The sequence below is a fragment of the Medicago sativa genome, chromosome 8 (assembly GCF_051527215.1).
Source record: "Medicago sativa cultivar Bolivia chromosome 8, Bolivia_mono, whole genome shotgun sequence".
In the NCBI taxonomy this organism is placed as follows: domain Eukaryota; kingdom Viridiplantae; phylum Streptophyta; class Magnoliopsida; order Fabales; family Fabaceae; genus Medicago; species Medicago sativa.
Genome location: NC_140756.1, coordinates 55,273,325 through 55,287,360, shown reverse-complemented (window position 1 = coordinate 55,287,360; position 14,036 = coordinate 55,273,325). Strand labels below are relative to the sequence as shown.

The window sequence follows — 14,036 nt, the reverse complement described above, 5'->3', positions numbered from 1 at the left end:
GGACTTGGGTGAAATTCCTGAAAAGTAAAGATGTTGCTTGTGATGTATTCAGTAACTTCTGCACTCAAATTCAATCTGAAAAAGAAACAAAAATTTTGAAAATCAGAAGTGATCATGGTGGAGAGTTTGAAAATGAGCCATTTGAAGCTTTTTGTGAAAAACATGGAATTGTCCATGAATTCTCTTCTCCTAGAACTCCACAATAAAATGGGGTTGTAGAGAGAAAGCATAGAACTTTACAAGAAATGACTAGAACCAAGATTCATGAAAACAATCTAGCAAAACATTTTTGGGCAGAAGCAATGAATACAGCATGTTATGTCTAAAACATGATCTATATCAGACCTATTTTTGGAGAAAACAACATATGAACTCTTTAAAGTAAGAAAACCCAATATCTCTTACTTTCATCAATTTGGATGTACATGTTACATTCTGAATAACAAGCTCTACCTAAAGAAATTTGATGCCAAAGCCCAAAGAGGAATCTTCTTAGGTTACTCTGAAAGGTTAAAGGCATACAGAGTGTATAATTCAGAGACACTCTGTGTTGAAGAATCTATGCACATTAAATTTGATGACAAAGAGCTTGGAGATAAAACTCCAAAGCAAGATGAAAGTTTTTCAGAGATACAGGTTCCTGAAGATACTCCAGAACCTGATCAGATAGCTGAATCTGAAGACAGTCCAGAAGCTAAACCCACCTCAGAAGCACATGATGAAGTTGCTTCTGATGAAGCTCAAGATGGCTCTCAACAAGCTATTTAACACCAGAGCAAATTCAAGCACAAGTCTTCACATCCTGAGGATCTAATCATTGGAAACAAAGATAGTCCTAGAAGAACAAGATCATATTTCAGACAAGAAGAGTCTATGATTGGACTAATATCAATGATTGCTGCAACAGTTGATGAAGCAATTTCAGATGATGGTTGGATCTTAGCTATGCAAGAAGAGTTGAATCAATTTCAAAGAAATGATGTGTGGGATCTGGTACCCAAACCTCAGCACAAGAACATTATTGGAACAAAATGGGTGTTCAGAAACAAGTTGAATGAACAAGGAGAAGTAACTAGAAACAAAGCAAGACTTGTTGCACAGGATTACAGTCAACAAGAAGGCATTGATTATACTGAAACATTTGCTCCAGTTGCAAGATTGAAAGCAATCAGGTTACTTCTTTCCTATGCAGTTAATCATGGCATAATATTATATCAAATGGATGTCAAGGGTGCATTTCTTAATGGTGTCATGGAAGAAGAAGTGTATGTCAAACAACCTCCTAGTTTTGAGGATCTTAAGCATCCTGATCATGTTTATAAACTGAAGAAATCACTATATGGCTTGAAACAAGCTCCAAGAGCTTGGTATGATAGACTAAGTAATTTCTTAATCAAAAATGATTCTAAAAGAGGACAGGTTGACACAACACTCTTCAGAAGGACCCTTGGGAAAGATATTCTTGTTGTGCAAATATATGTTGATGATATAATATTTGGTTCTACTAATGCATCTCTTTGCAAGGAATTTTCTAAGTTAATGCAGGATGAATTTGAAATGAGCATGATGGGAGAGCTGAAGTTCTTTCTTGGCATTCAAATTAATCAATGCAAAGATGGAGTCTATGTTTATCAAACAAAGTATACAAAGGAGCTTCTGAAGAAGTTCAGGCTTGAAGATTGTAAAGTGATGAACACTCCAATGCATCCTACATGCACCTTAAGCAAAGAAGATGTAGCAGCAAAGGTAGATCAGAAGCTGTACAGAGGTATGATTGGTTCCCTGTTATAACTCACTGTATCTAGACCAGATATTTTATTCAGTGTATGCTTGTGTGCAAGATTCCAATCAGATCCTAGAGAATCTCATTTAACTGCTGTCAAGAGAATCTTCAGGTATCTGAAAGGAACAACTAATCTTGGACTCCTTTATAGGAAATCCTTAGATTATAAGTTGGTTGGATTCTGTGATGCTGATTATGCTGGTGATAGGATTGAAAGAAAGTCAACCAGTGGCAATTGTCAATTTCTAGGTGATAATCTGATATCCTGGGCTAGCAAGAGACAAGCAACTATTGATATGTCTACAGCAGAAGCAGAGTACATTTCAGCTGCAAGTTGCTGTACACAACTACTTTAGATGAAACATCAGTTGGAAGACTATCAGATTATTGCTAACAGTAGTCTCATTTATTGTGATAATACTGCTGCTATTTGTTTATCTAAAAATCCAATTTTGCATTCAAGAGCTAAGCATATTGAAATCAAACACCACTTTATCAGAGACTATGTTCAAAAAGGAATTTTAGATATACAATTCATTGATACTGAGAATCAATGGGCTGATATATTTACTAAGCCTTTAACTATTAAAAGATTTGATTTTATAAAGAAAAATTTGAACATGCATTTTGTGTCTGATTAAAGCTTGCTTGCTCCTGAATAGGATTTTAGGTTCTGAAGTCAATTCTGAAGCTATGGTCCATCAGAAGCTCTTAATTGAGGTTCTGAGGAAAATGTGCTTCTGATGATGACGTCAGCATCTGAAGTCCAGAAGATGGATTTTATTCTTCTGAATAGCAGAGTTAGTGGAAACATTGGAAGTTACTTTTTATCGTAACTCCTGGCCCACTAACTTAGCAGTTTCTCTGAGAACTTCTGACGTGGTTTATTTGTATTGGTGTATAACTTGAAAGAGCAATGATGATTATAAGCTTTGAATGTACTATACACGCGCCCCCTTTGTCATTAATGTTATGTTTGTTTGTCGCTTTTCTGAATTGCAAACGTTTTAATCTAAACACTTAGTCAATTCACACACCACTCACTTCACAACAAACACTTTGTATTCTCAAACCTCTCTTTGCGAAGTAAGCGCAAATTCTCTGCATCTCAACCCTAGAACCCTAAAATCATGATCTTCATCAATGGCATCATCAAGCTTGCATCAGAATCTTCCAGAATTAATATCCAACATGCAACATCAAGGTGCTCCAGAATCTGGTTTAGTAATCAAACCTAAAACCATGACCATTCCATTTGAATCCTTAGTTGTTCAAATGGAATCACTAGTGGATTTCACCTCCCTCAAGGAAAACAAGGTGGACATGAAGAAATGGGTCTTGAACCATTCAAGGGAATGGAGATTAGGTCAGCTGTGATGGGTATTCCTATAACCATCACAGAAGAAGTGATTGCCAAAGCATGCAGGGTGGCTCCTGAAGACAGATTTCAATGGAATGTCAGCAAGAATGATGTTTTGTTGGAAAGCTTCACAAACTTACTGCTGAAAGGAAACTCAGCTGCTAAGTCTGTGGACATGGAAGATAGTCACAGGTTGCTCCAGAAGTTTTGCACAAACTGCTTCTTTCAGAGAGGAGGAGGGTCTGACCAACCAAACCAGGATCACCAACTGGTACTGTACTTCTTGGCTACCTTTCAAAAGATTAATCTTCCAAGATACCTCATGCATCATCTATGATGGGCTATAAAAGAAGGTATCAACAAGAAGAGAAAGCAAATACCATGTGGGAGGTTACTATTTGAAATCTTCCATCAAGGTAAATTGCTAGAGAACCTGAGGAGATTCAAGCCTGCATCTGACAGCTGCTTCAAGATAACCACTTCTAGGAAGATTATCAATCGCATGACTTTGTTCTTTATGAAGATTATCAAGGAAATTCCTCTCAACGAGAATAGTATGGAAGAATCCACAGCTGAATCAGAACTGATAAGGGATTTTCCTTCCATCACAAAAGAGGATAATCCTAAAGTCTTGGCTAGATTCATAGCTGCTCATGCCAGAGAATCAGGTGTCAACAATCAGGATGAAGTTGTTCCTGATGCTCCTGATGGAATCAAGGGCAAAAGGAGCAGGACCAATACTGAGTCTGAAGCTGCTGGTGCTAAGGCAAAGAAACAAAAAGTTGCTAAGTCTGAAGCAACTAACTACGACAGTGCTTCTGGTGTTAAGGCTAAGAAAAGAAGAGGTAAAGGAGATACCTCAATCACTAAGGAGAAGGTGGAACACGCTCTTGACGAAATGGAAGCAGAAGAGCAAAAGCCCAGATAGAGGAAGCAAGCTCCTGAACAGATTGTGAGTCCATTGTTTGTAATGACTCCTGCCTTGGCAAGAATGGCTAAAGAACAAGCTGATCAGATGATAGCAGACAAGATGGAAAAGGAAGCACAATATAGACTAGAAAGGGATGAAAAGCTCAAGGCTATTGGGCAAGAAAAGTGTGATGAATTCTTTGTGAAGAAGATTGCTGAGGTCAAGGCAATTGCTGGTGAAGCTGCAGAAATTACTGAAGAGGAAGCTCAATTTGTTCTGGAGGAGATTCAAGGAACTTCAGAAGCTGGTGCTTCAGGATCTGTTTCTCAAGCTGCTGCTCCAGAGTCTACCTCAGAAGCTGATAACTCAGTCATGGTAACTCAGATTTCAGAACCCCTTATCACCATCTCACATGTTGAACCTTCATCATCAAGTCCTATTGAAGACACCACAGTATTAGATAAACTTGAAAGTCATTGCAAAGGTGAACTACCTAGTGTAAGCTTACAAAAAGCCTCTGAAGTTGCTTCTGAAATAGTTGTTAATGAAGAAGTTCTTTCAGAAAGCCTCCAACAACAACCACCTGAACCACAAATGACCTCAACATCACAAATACTTCAACCCTCTCAACAAATGACCATTCCAGATTCTGAGCAAACTCAACCCCCACCTCCAAGTCAAAACCAAATTCTTAGTGTTTCTGACCAACTTTCATCTTCATCTTTATCATACACTGAGATCCTTGAACAACCACCCCTAGACATACTGGAATCTGATTACATTGAGACTGAGCTTCAAAAGATCAACACAGAGATGCGTCTTCTAGTGCAACTAAGAAGAGTTCCAACTCTTAGTATTGACTATGAGGACCGTTGGACATCTCTGAAGAGCAAAGCTTCTGAACTGCTAGATGCAACTAAGAAGAGTTCCAGTAAGAATACATTTGAGGAATATGCACTTAGCTGAGCAAGCTAGAGGTCCACTGTTGTATCTAGGAAATGAGACCTTCTATTCAGAATCATAGTATGTTTCAAGGGAAGCAAGGATATTCAAGATGCTGAAGCAGAAACTGGTAAAACAACAGGAGGAGTCAAAGGCTAGAGAAGATTCCCTCCTTCAGAGACAAATGATGCTTGAAGAAATTGTTAAGCAGCAAGCTGAGGAGATTTCTCGCATGAAGGCGTTGATCCAACAACCCAACCTTTAGATGCACACCTAGTTGTCTTTGTTGTTTTTGATATTATTTTTTTCTGCTTCTGAATTTATCTAGGTTCTGAACTTATTTTTTGCTTCTGATTGATATTGAAATGCATCTCATGTTTATATGTTTGCTCTGATATACATTTTATATTCATGCTCTGAAGGTTTTTTTTTAAATTAAGTTATTATTTGCTCTGATTATGTTATGATCTGACGATATGCTCTGATTATATGTTTATGTTGCTCTGAACCTTTTTACTATATGTTTTTCTCATCTCTTTTTTTTGTTTATTTTATTTTTGCTAATATCAAAAGGGGGACTATATGTGATAGTATTTAAAGGCTCTGAGCCCCATTAATGTTATTTGAAAATTAATTTTGAAAAACTTCTATCATTCTTACCTGAAAGGTATAAGCTCTGAACGTAAGAAGGAGTATCAAATTTCAAATAAAATCAATTAAACCATTCTTCTTATCTATAATCTACTTCTTTTCATTTTTTTTTTGAAATATTATTGCGCGTTAAAAGAATTTAATTAACCTGGATAGAACTTAGGGGGAGCTTACAAACCTCACCTTAAAGACTATCAGACTCAGGGGGAGTTAGAGCTTACAAACCTCAGACTCTGAGCTTACAAACCTCAGAACCCCAAAGTCAACTTGTTAATTAGATTAACAACAATTGATCAAATTTTAAATACTATTGTTTGTCATCATCAAAAAGGGGGAGATTGTTGGAACAAAATGTGTTTAACAATAAACCTTAGAGAGTTTTAATGATAACAAGGTATTAAAAATTGACAATTGAACTAGCTAATATTTGTTCAAGTGTACATGACCATAGTTAAAAAGTTACATCATGTAAAGGTTCTGAAGAACAAAAGAGAGCTAAGGAATCAAGAAAAGGAAGCTTTAAAGCGTCTGAAGAAAAGTGCTCCTGGAGTCAAAAGTGATCCTGAAGACAAAGTGCTCCTGAAGATGATGATGTCATCAGAAGCTGAAGTTCATCAGAAGCAAGTTACTCATAAGCAACCTTATCAGAAGCTGAAAATCACCAGAAGCTGAAGATTCAAGATTTAACACGTCAAAAGCTGTCTATTGAATTCGAAAGCAATGCAGAAGACTGGAAATACAAAGCAACAGTCATTTTGTGAAGATTTGAAGGCATTGGATGCTTATCTTTAAAAAGCGTTGACAAAGTACAAAGTGTACGAAGTGTACAACCACTATCTCCACTACTCTGCAATGTCCACGCTACAAGACAAGAAAACAGCTCCAGAATACAGCTCTGCCTGCAACAATGTTCCTTCACAATAGGAATGGATTTCAAATTGGTTCTTCATAGGAACCATATCAGTAAAAAGATCATTGGTGATTGATCAAGCTTCAACAACGACTCTTTTGATGTGCTGGCAATTTCATAACAACTCTTTCACACCTCTATATAAAGAAGTGAAGACTTAGAGATTGGAATACGACTCAACTACATTTTACAAGCGCCAAAACTCTGCTGAAATTGTTCTGCTTTCAAAGTCACTTAGAATTTCTGTTTTCATGTTCATATCTTAGAAATTCTAAAGTCTTAAGAGTCTGTATCTGACTTTTATTGTGAACACCACTAATTGTATATCAAGTGTTCAACCTCAAACATTTTTCTTTGTAATCTTGTTTGATTAGAAGTCTCTTGCAGTTGTGCTTGAGCATAGAAGTCTCTTGATTGTGTTCTCGAGCATAGGAAGACTCTTGCAAAGTGTGCTTGAGCAAAGGAAGTCTCTTGCTGTGTGCTTGAGCAATTGTAATCAGATATTACATTTTAGTGAACTCTCCTTGGAAGTGCAAGGGGTACTGGACTACTTCCGGATTGTGGAAGGAACCAGTATAATTGCTTTGTGTCTTTCTTCTTCTTCTTCTTCTTCTTCTCTCTCTCTCTCTCTCCCTCTCTCTCTCTCTCTCTCTTTGTTTTTATCCGCTGCATTTAGATCCTGAATATCACTTCAGAAGCTGTCTCACTTTGCTTCTGATCAGTGTGCTTCAGTTTAGGAGAAACGAAGAAAAATCGTAGAAAAATAAAACACAATTCAACCCCCCCTTCTTGTGTTTTTCTCACCTTCATGTTGAACTGCAGCTTCTGAGGCTCTTCAGACTCTCTGATGACGTTAGCTTCTTGCAGTCAGCTTCTGATGATCTTCAGACTCTCTTAGTCTTCAGACTCTGTCTTGCAAAGCTTCTTTTGTAAATTCTATTGCTCTCATTTGTTCTTTCAGAATCAATACTTGAGTTTAAGACTTATAAATTTTTGTCTATGGTCCTGCACAGTTAACAAATATTAGCATATCCAATTGACATTTTAATACCTCGTTATCATTAAAACTTAAGGTGGTATTGTTAAACTCATCTTGTTCCAACAAGTTTTTCCCAATACACCCCCCTCACGCCCAACACTCTTTGGGCTTGGTGCGGGAATCGCTAGTTGGCCCTAACACAATCCCACAAAACCGACTTGGTAGGTGAGGATTTCCCTCACTTATTAACACATTGTCAGGCTATCTCATATCCGATGTAGGACTCTTAACACACCCCCTCACGACCAACACTATTGGGCTTGGTTTGTGGACATAAATGGTGGGTGGCCCGATAGCCGAAACCTAATAACATGTGGCCCAATGAAACCTGCTTATGAGGTAAGGATTGCCCTCACTTATAAACACATTGTCATCAGGTCATCTCATATCCGATGTAGGACTCTTAACACACCCCTCACGACTAACACCATTGGGCTTGGTTCGTGGACATAAATGGTGGGTGTCTCGATAGCGGCAACCTAATAACATGTTTCCCAATGAAACCGGCCTGTGAGGTGAGGATTGCCCTCACTTATAAACACATTGTCATGCCATCTCATAACCGATGTAGGACTCTTAACACACCCCTTCACGACCAGCACTATCGGGCTTGGTTCGTGGACATAAATGATGGGTGGTCCGATAGCGGAAACCTAATAACATGTGGCCCAATGGATCTTGAAGAGGCTCTGATACCATCTTAGAAATTGTCGTTGAGCCTTACACAACCCCACAAAATCGGCTTGTGAGGTGAGGATTGCCCTCACTTATAAACACATTGTCAGGCCATCTCTTATCCGATGTGGGGCTCTTATGAAACTAGTTCATCCAAATTCATATTAAGAAGAAAACTTGAGACATAAGAGCATAGTTTATGGTCTCAAACCAACAGCATATCATATCAACCCAAGTGGGTTTCATATGTAGGAAAGTTAAGGTCCTAAATGTGATTTAAATTTGATATTCTGTGCATGATTAAACTTTGGCGCCCTGGAAAAACACTGTCCTATTTTTGGGCTTTTTATGATTGTTTTGACATTTCCGCACCTCAATAACTTATTATTTTTTTTTTTTTGGTACAACCTCAATAACTTATTTACTCAAATAATATACTCCAAATAATGAATTGCATTTGAAGTTGATTATTGAGGGTGAAGGCTCCCTTTGTTATTCTTTCAATTCCCTAAAAGAGTGCGACAGGTACTAACTGATACATGTGTGGTTGCACGAAGAATTAAAACATCCTCATGTATAAGCCTCGAGAAAAGTAACCTTAAATACGACGTTTTAATAACACATACTAAGGTACAAATAACTTGCTTAAAAAAAATACAAATAACCAAATTAATAGTCATACACTTTTTAGACAAATTTATTAATTGAACAAATTTATTTTTTTGAAGGAAACAAATTTTTTATTACCCGTCATTTTTGTTACATGGTATAATAAAAAGGGATGGAGGGAATACATATACCTATGATTTATTGATTGGTAGAAAACAGACATTGAACATCAAATGCTCTGAACATTATCTATGTATGTTCTATTACAAGGAAAGTTTATGGAAAATGTATATTCAACCTATCCACTATTGTATGCTATTTTTCACCACTTTCATCCTTTCAACAAAGTAGACTTGTAATGATACCTACGAGCACAATATATGAAATAGCATAAATTTAACACTGCCAATCCAGCAATGATGAAATAAAAGTATTCCAATCTTCCCTTATTAATATCACTATCAAGCCAATCTGCTTCACCTTGTTTCCCAGTATAAGAATGCACAATGTTCACAATAAATGTGCTAAGGTTACTACCAACTGAAAGATTGAGACATAGCAAAGAATTGCTTATACTTCTCATGCTTTCAGGTGATTCTTTGTTGAAAAACTCAGTGTGTCCAACTGTTCCAAAAATATGACAAAATGCTATGAGTAAAAACTGAGGTGCTAGCCACATTACCGACATAGGCGCGACACCGTTAGAATCTCCCATTGAAATCGCTAAATCTCTTCTCGTTTTCTCAACCAACCCGGCAACTACTACTGCTAGAATTGCAGAACCATGTCCAAGTCCAATTCTTTGAAGAGATGTGAGTCCTTGTTCTTGTTTTGTGATTTTCTCTAGTAAAGGTGAAATTACTTGATCATAGAATGGTAGGAATATACCTATTGCTATTAATGATATTACTGTTACTGAGCCAGCATGTATCTCAAAATCAAAATTGAGGAGTCCTATGTTTCTGTCCATTTTTAAGGCTTGTGATATTGAAAATATTGTTAGTTGTCCTATTGGAATGTTGACTATGATGCTTGTTACCCATATTGGCATTATTTTAAGCATGCATTTTAATTCTTCAATTTGTTGGATGCTACAAAGTCTCCATGGATTTTTGTTTGTTCCATCATTGTTTAATTCATTCTCCTCAATCACAAGAGCAGCTTTGTTTAAGCACCTATAAGAAAGAAGAAAAAAAATCAATCATGGAAATGATTTCTTGTAAGATTAAGGAAATATCTAAACTTTAAAATGATTAAAAATGTGGGCACTTCATAAACATTATTTTAGAAATTTCTTACTACTAATCTTTTAAATATAATAATTAGATAATAAGATTATACAACAAAAAAAAAAAAACTTTAATTGGAAGAAAAAAAAATCCGGTTGAATCATTGGCAGTTCGATTCGGTACTAAAATATTGAGAACCGACTGCAGTTGAATCATGAGATTTGCCAGTTCTTGGTTCAACTGGTTGTATTGACCGGTCCAGTTCTGAAAACACCGTCTATGATGCAATGAGTGTTTTCTAGTGTAAGGTTGGCCGTGCCCGTGATTACTTTTTAATATTAAGTTTTTAAATAGAGATGATACATTACCTAAATTCTTTTGTAAGAGGAAGTTTTCCTTCTGAATCATTCAAGAAAGGTGGATCATAAAAAGCTTCTTGTGTGTCGTCAAAATCCGGCAGATGATGGTGTTTTTTGTGCCTAGCTGCAACCAACACTTGAGCAATGCTAGATAATATACTTCCTTCAGGTTGAACATAAGCATAAACCCTAGTACCAGCAAAGAAAACTATAATTGCAATCAACATAAACAGCGTGAACAATCCATAACCAAGTGTCCAACTAACAGAATCCTCAATATAAACCAAAACAGTTTGGTTTATCAACATGACTATTGTTTGTGTTGTGTAGTACAAACTATAGAAGCTGCTACTTCCATGTCTTCCTTCAGAGGTTGTCAAATCAAATTGGTCAACTGCAAATGGAATACTGCAAGGTCTAATTCCACCAGTGCCAATTGATAACCAGAATAGACCAAATATTAAGAACCATAGATGGAAATTTGTGTAGCCAGTACACACACCAAGTTGTTGCAGGTGAAGTGAGCATGGTGCTGGATGAAACTCTGGCACCCATGCTGTTAGCATCAATATCACCAATCCCTAATCAATTTTAGAAAGAAAAAAAAATTAATTTATAATATAATAATTGATATTGTTTAATATTCAGAATTGAATTATGATTAATTAAGATTTTATTTGCTTACATTGATTATATCAAATTTTATTCGAATTTGTAATTATGATTAAATTCAATTATTTGTAATTTTACTTAAAAAAATAATTTAATTAGTTAAAAACGAATAAAATTGTAAATAATTATAAAAGTTTAAATGAAAGACAAAATTGAAGAAAAAAACTACACCAAAGCTTAGTATTTTGTTTATATATAGATAGGTTAAGTAATCTCAGTTCATGATAAGTGGATAAATAATTGATGCTATTTGCACATACATAAAAAAATAAAAAATAATGTGTTGATATTTCAACAATTGATTTTCTTATCAACCGTGGAGGCTAACTTACTTTACAAGTATAACAAATCAAAGATAGGTTAAAATATCAGCAGTGCATTTATCTTTTAAAGAGAGTTATTTTGACTATAAAATGCTAAATCTTATATATAATCAACCTAAGATGTAATGAAAACTTACCACAAGACTAGCAAAGGAAGAAATAGCAATTGTAAGAAATTTTCCCAAGTAGGAATCAGCAACAAAGGCACCAATGAGAGGAACAACATTGGAGACAGCCATCCAAGTATTCATAATATTTGCAGCAAGAACTTGATCCATGTTATACACTTTCATCAAATACACAACAAAGTTTGTTTGCATTCCATAAGTTGCCAATCTCTCAACTGTGTCATTTCCTGTACATCATTGCATATGTTTATTAGATGGGATGCGGGTTCGGACACATAATTTCCTACATCTATGCACTTAGTGTGTGTCAGTTTTGTCGTTAGGTTCTTTGACAAAAAAAAAAAAAAACAGATAAGTTATAGGTGTGAAATTAAAAATATCATATAACATATTCAGAACCATACCTAAAATATAAGGCATGGCCTTCCATCCAGGCTTCCTTTGGTGAATCTTTGGATTTGATTCAACAAGAAGACTTTCTTCATCTAGCAAGTTTTTCTTCAGCGATGGAATTGAACACTCTCTACTCATTGTTTTTTCTTGTTTTTGATTCAATGATGTTTTCGCTAGAATTTGTAAGCTTCTGAATAAATGTGAAAGTGGTTGATCAATGATGTTACATAAGCAAGATATATATATAGCCAAACGATTTGAAGTTTAATGCTTTTTTTTGGTCCTGGGATTCATCTGTCCACGTGTGAAAAATGATTTGGGTCAAAAAAGTAGTGAGTCAAAAAAATAAAGTTTTCTTTATGTCTCTAATTGTTTTAGAAATTTTTTAAAAATAAAATTGAAATGTATCTAATAACAATGATAATACATTATCAGTCTCTAACTATTTTGGAAAAATAAAATATCTTTCTCTAAGTATTTGTAGGATGTTGAAAATTAATCGTTGAGTCTCGAACTATGTTCGAGTTGACTCGATTCATTGTTAGCCTTAAGATTCACAATAGAAACTACACCTTTTATTATTTATTAATAAAACAATTCTTGTAATTACTTATTAGAAAAAAAATTATTTGGTTGTCACCTAATTTTTAAAGTTTATACTCTCTTTATTTGAATTTTTTATATTTTATAATTTTTATTGTTCGTAACGGAAAAAAGCACTTACTTTAATTTATTTTTTATTCTTTTTATCATATTCAATTATTTCTTAAGGACCCCCTAAAAAAATATTTCTTAAGGACATTTAAGTTATCCTTATTCTCATATTCAATTAAATGGAATCGGAAGAAAGAAAATAAATAGAGAAAGAGGATATTACCATAAGTACACCACACCATTCTCTGCATCCAAAATTTTCAGAATGTCTCTCCAAATTTTTGATTCATAGTAGAATCTCTTGGCCCTTGCATATCCGATTTATTACCTTTGACGGCTCTTATTTCCCTTCAAGACCATTTATCTCATCAACTATTGTTTTTGGATTTCTTTTCTTATTGTTGTTGGATTTCCTTTCTTATTGTTGTTGGATTTTATTTGTAGATATGCAATAAATAGCGGGAAAAAAAACATTTGAGAATCATACACTACCAAAGGACGCAACATTTGAGAATCATTCCACGTACGAGACAAGGTAATCTTCAATTTTTGTGGTTAAAAAATAAAATTAGCACTTCCCAGTTTTGCTGCTCACAGTGAAAGGAAATGTTGCGGAACATATCAGGCACGATGTTTTACCATATATACTTACATTATGAATCGGTGCAAAAATTGTCTCATTATAACATCTGAGGTGAATTTTACAACATATCTATTGGAAGGCTTGTGCAAATTCTTTAGCCAACATAGAACTCGCTCTAGATATCTTTGTATATTTTTATACCTATACCATCTCTTTGCAAGTTAGGAGTGATTATGTTAAAAATAGGCTAGGATCCTAACCTATTTTAGGTTCAATGACTTTTGAGAAGGTTTTTTTTTTTTTTTTAACAATCTTTTTTTCGTGAATATATTTCGGGTTCCCTGTACCTAGCTGCAATCCTAGTTTAAAAAAAATATCGACCTTCTCACCAATCACCATTATCAACCCGACTACTACATCCACCTTATCCCACTCAATCCCTATAGTATCTCTCGTCATAACCTGCCTCGTTCCTGATATTTTATGAGTCCTCTATAAATCATGAGAAAATGACTCTCCCACATAACTATTTTTTTATTTGAAAATATTTTGATAAAAGACAAAAAATAACTTGTTTCATTTAACAAACCCACATGGTTTGGTCTGAAGGTGTTGGTTTGAGACCTTGGAGCGCGTTCTTTTCAAAGTTTCAAGTTCGATTATCTCTGGTGTCAATTTCAGTAGGCGAGTTTGACTTCTTAAAAAAAACCTACTTCATTTAACATAATACACCTTAATAGATCCAAATAGTTTTACAAAATATAAAAAAACGACTATTTTCCGAGGAAGTCATAAGAAGCATTTTCTTAGATCATT

General features: G+C 35.2%; 1 protein-coding gene across 1 annotated transcript; it reads right to left on the bottom strand.

Annotated features, from left to right (window-relative positions):
• Window positions 1-9,063: 9,063 nt before the first annotated feature.
• Window positions 9,064-12,157, bottom strand: LOC146899654 (protein NRT1/ PTR FAMILY 2.13-like). The gene is made up of 4 exons (XM_085737585.1): window positions 11,995-12,157; window positions 11,600-11,817; window positions 10,477-11,048; window positions 9,064-10,054 (listed from the first exon to the last, which is right to left on the bottom strand). Exons 1-4 carry the CDS (start codon window positions 12,119-12,121, stop codon window positions 9,211-9,213), a joined length of 1,761 nt encoding a protein of 586 aa, XP_085593711.1. The 5' UTR covers window positions 12,122-12,157; the 3' UTR covers window positions 9,064-9,210.
• Between the last annotated feature and the right edge of the window lie 1,879 nt (window positions 12,158-14,036).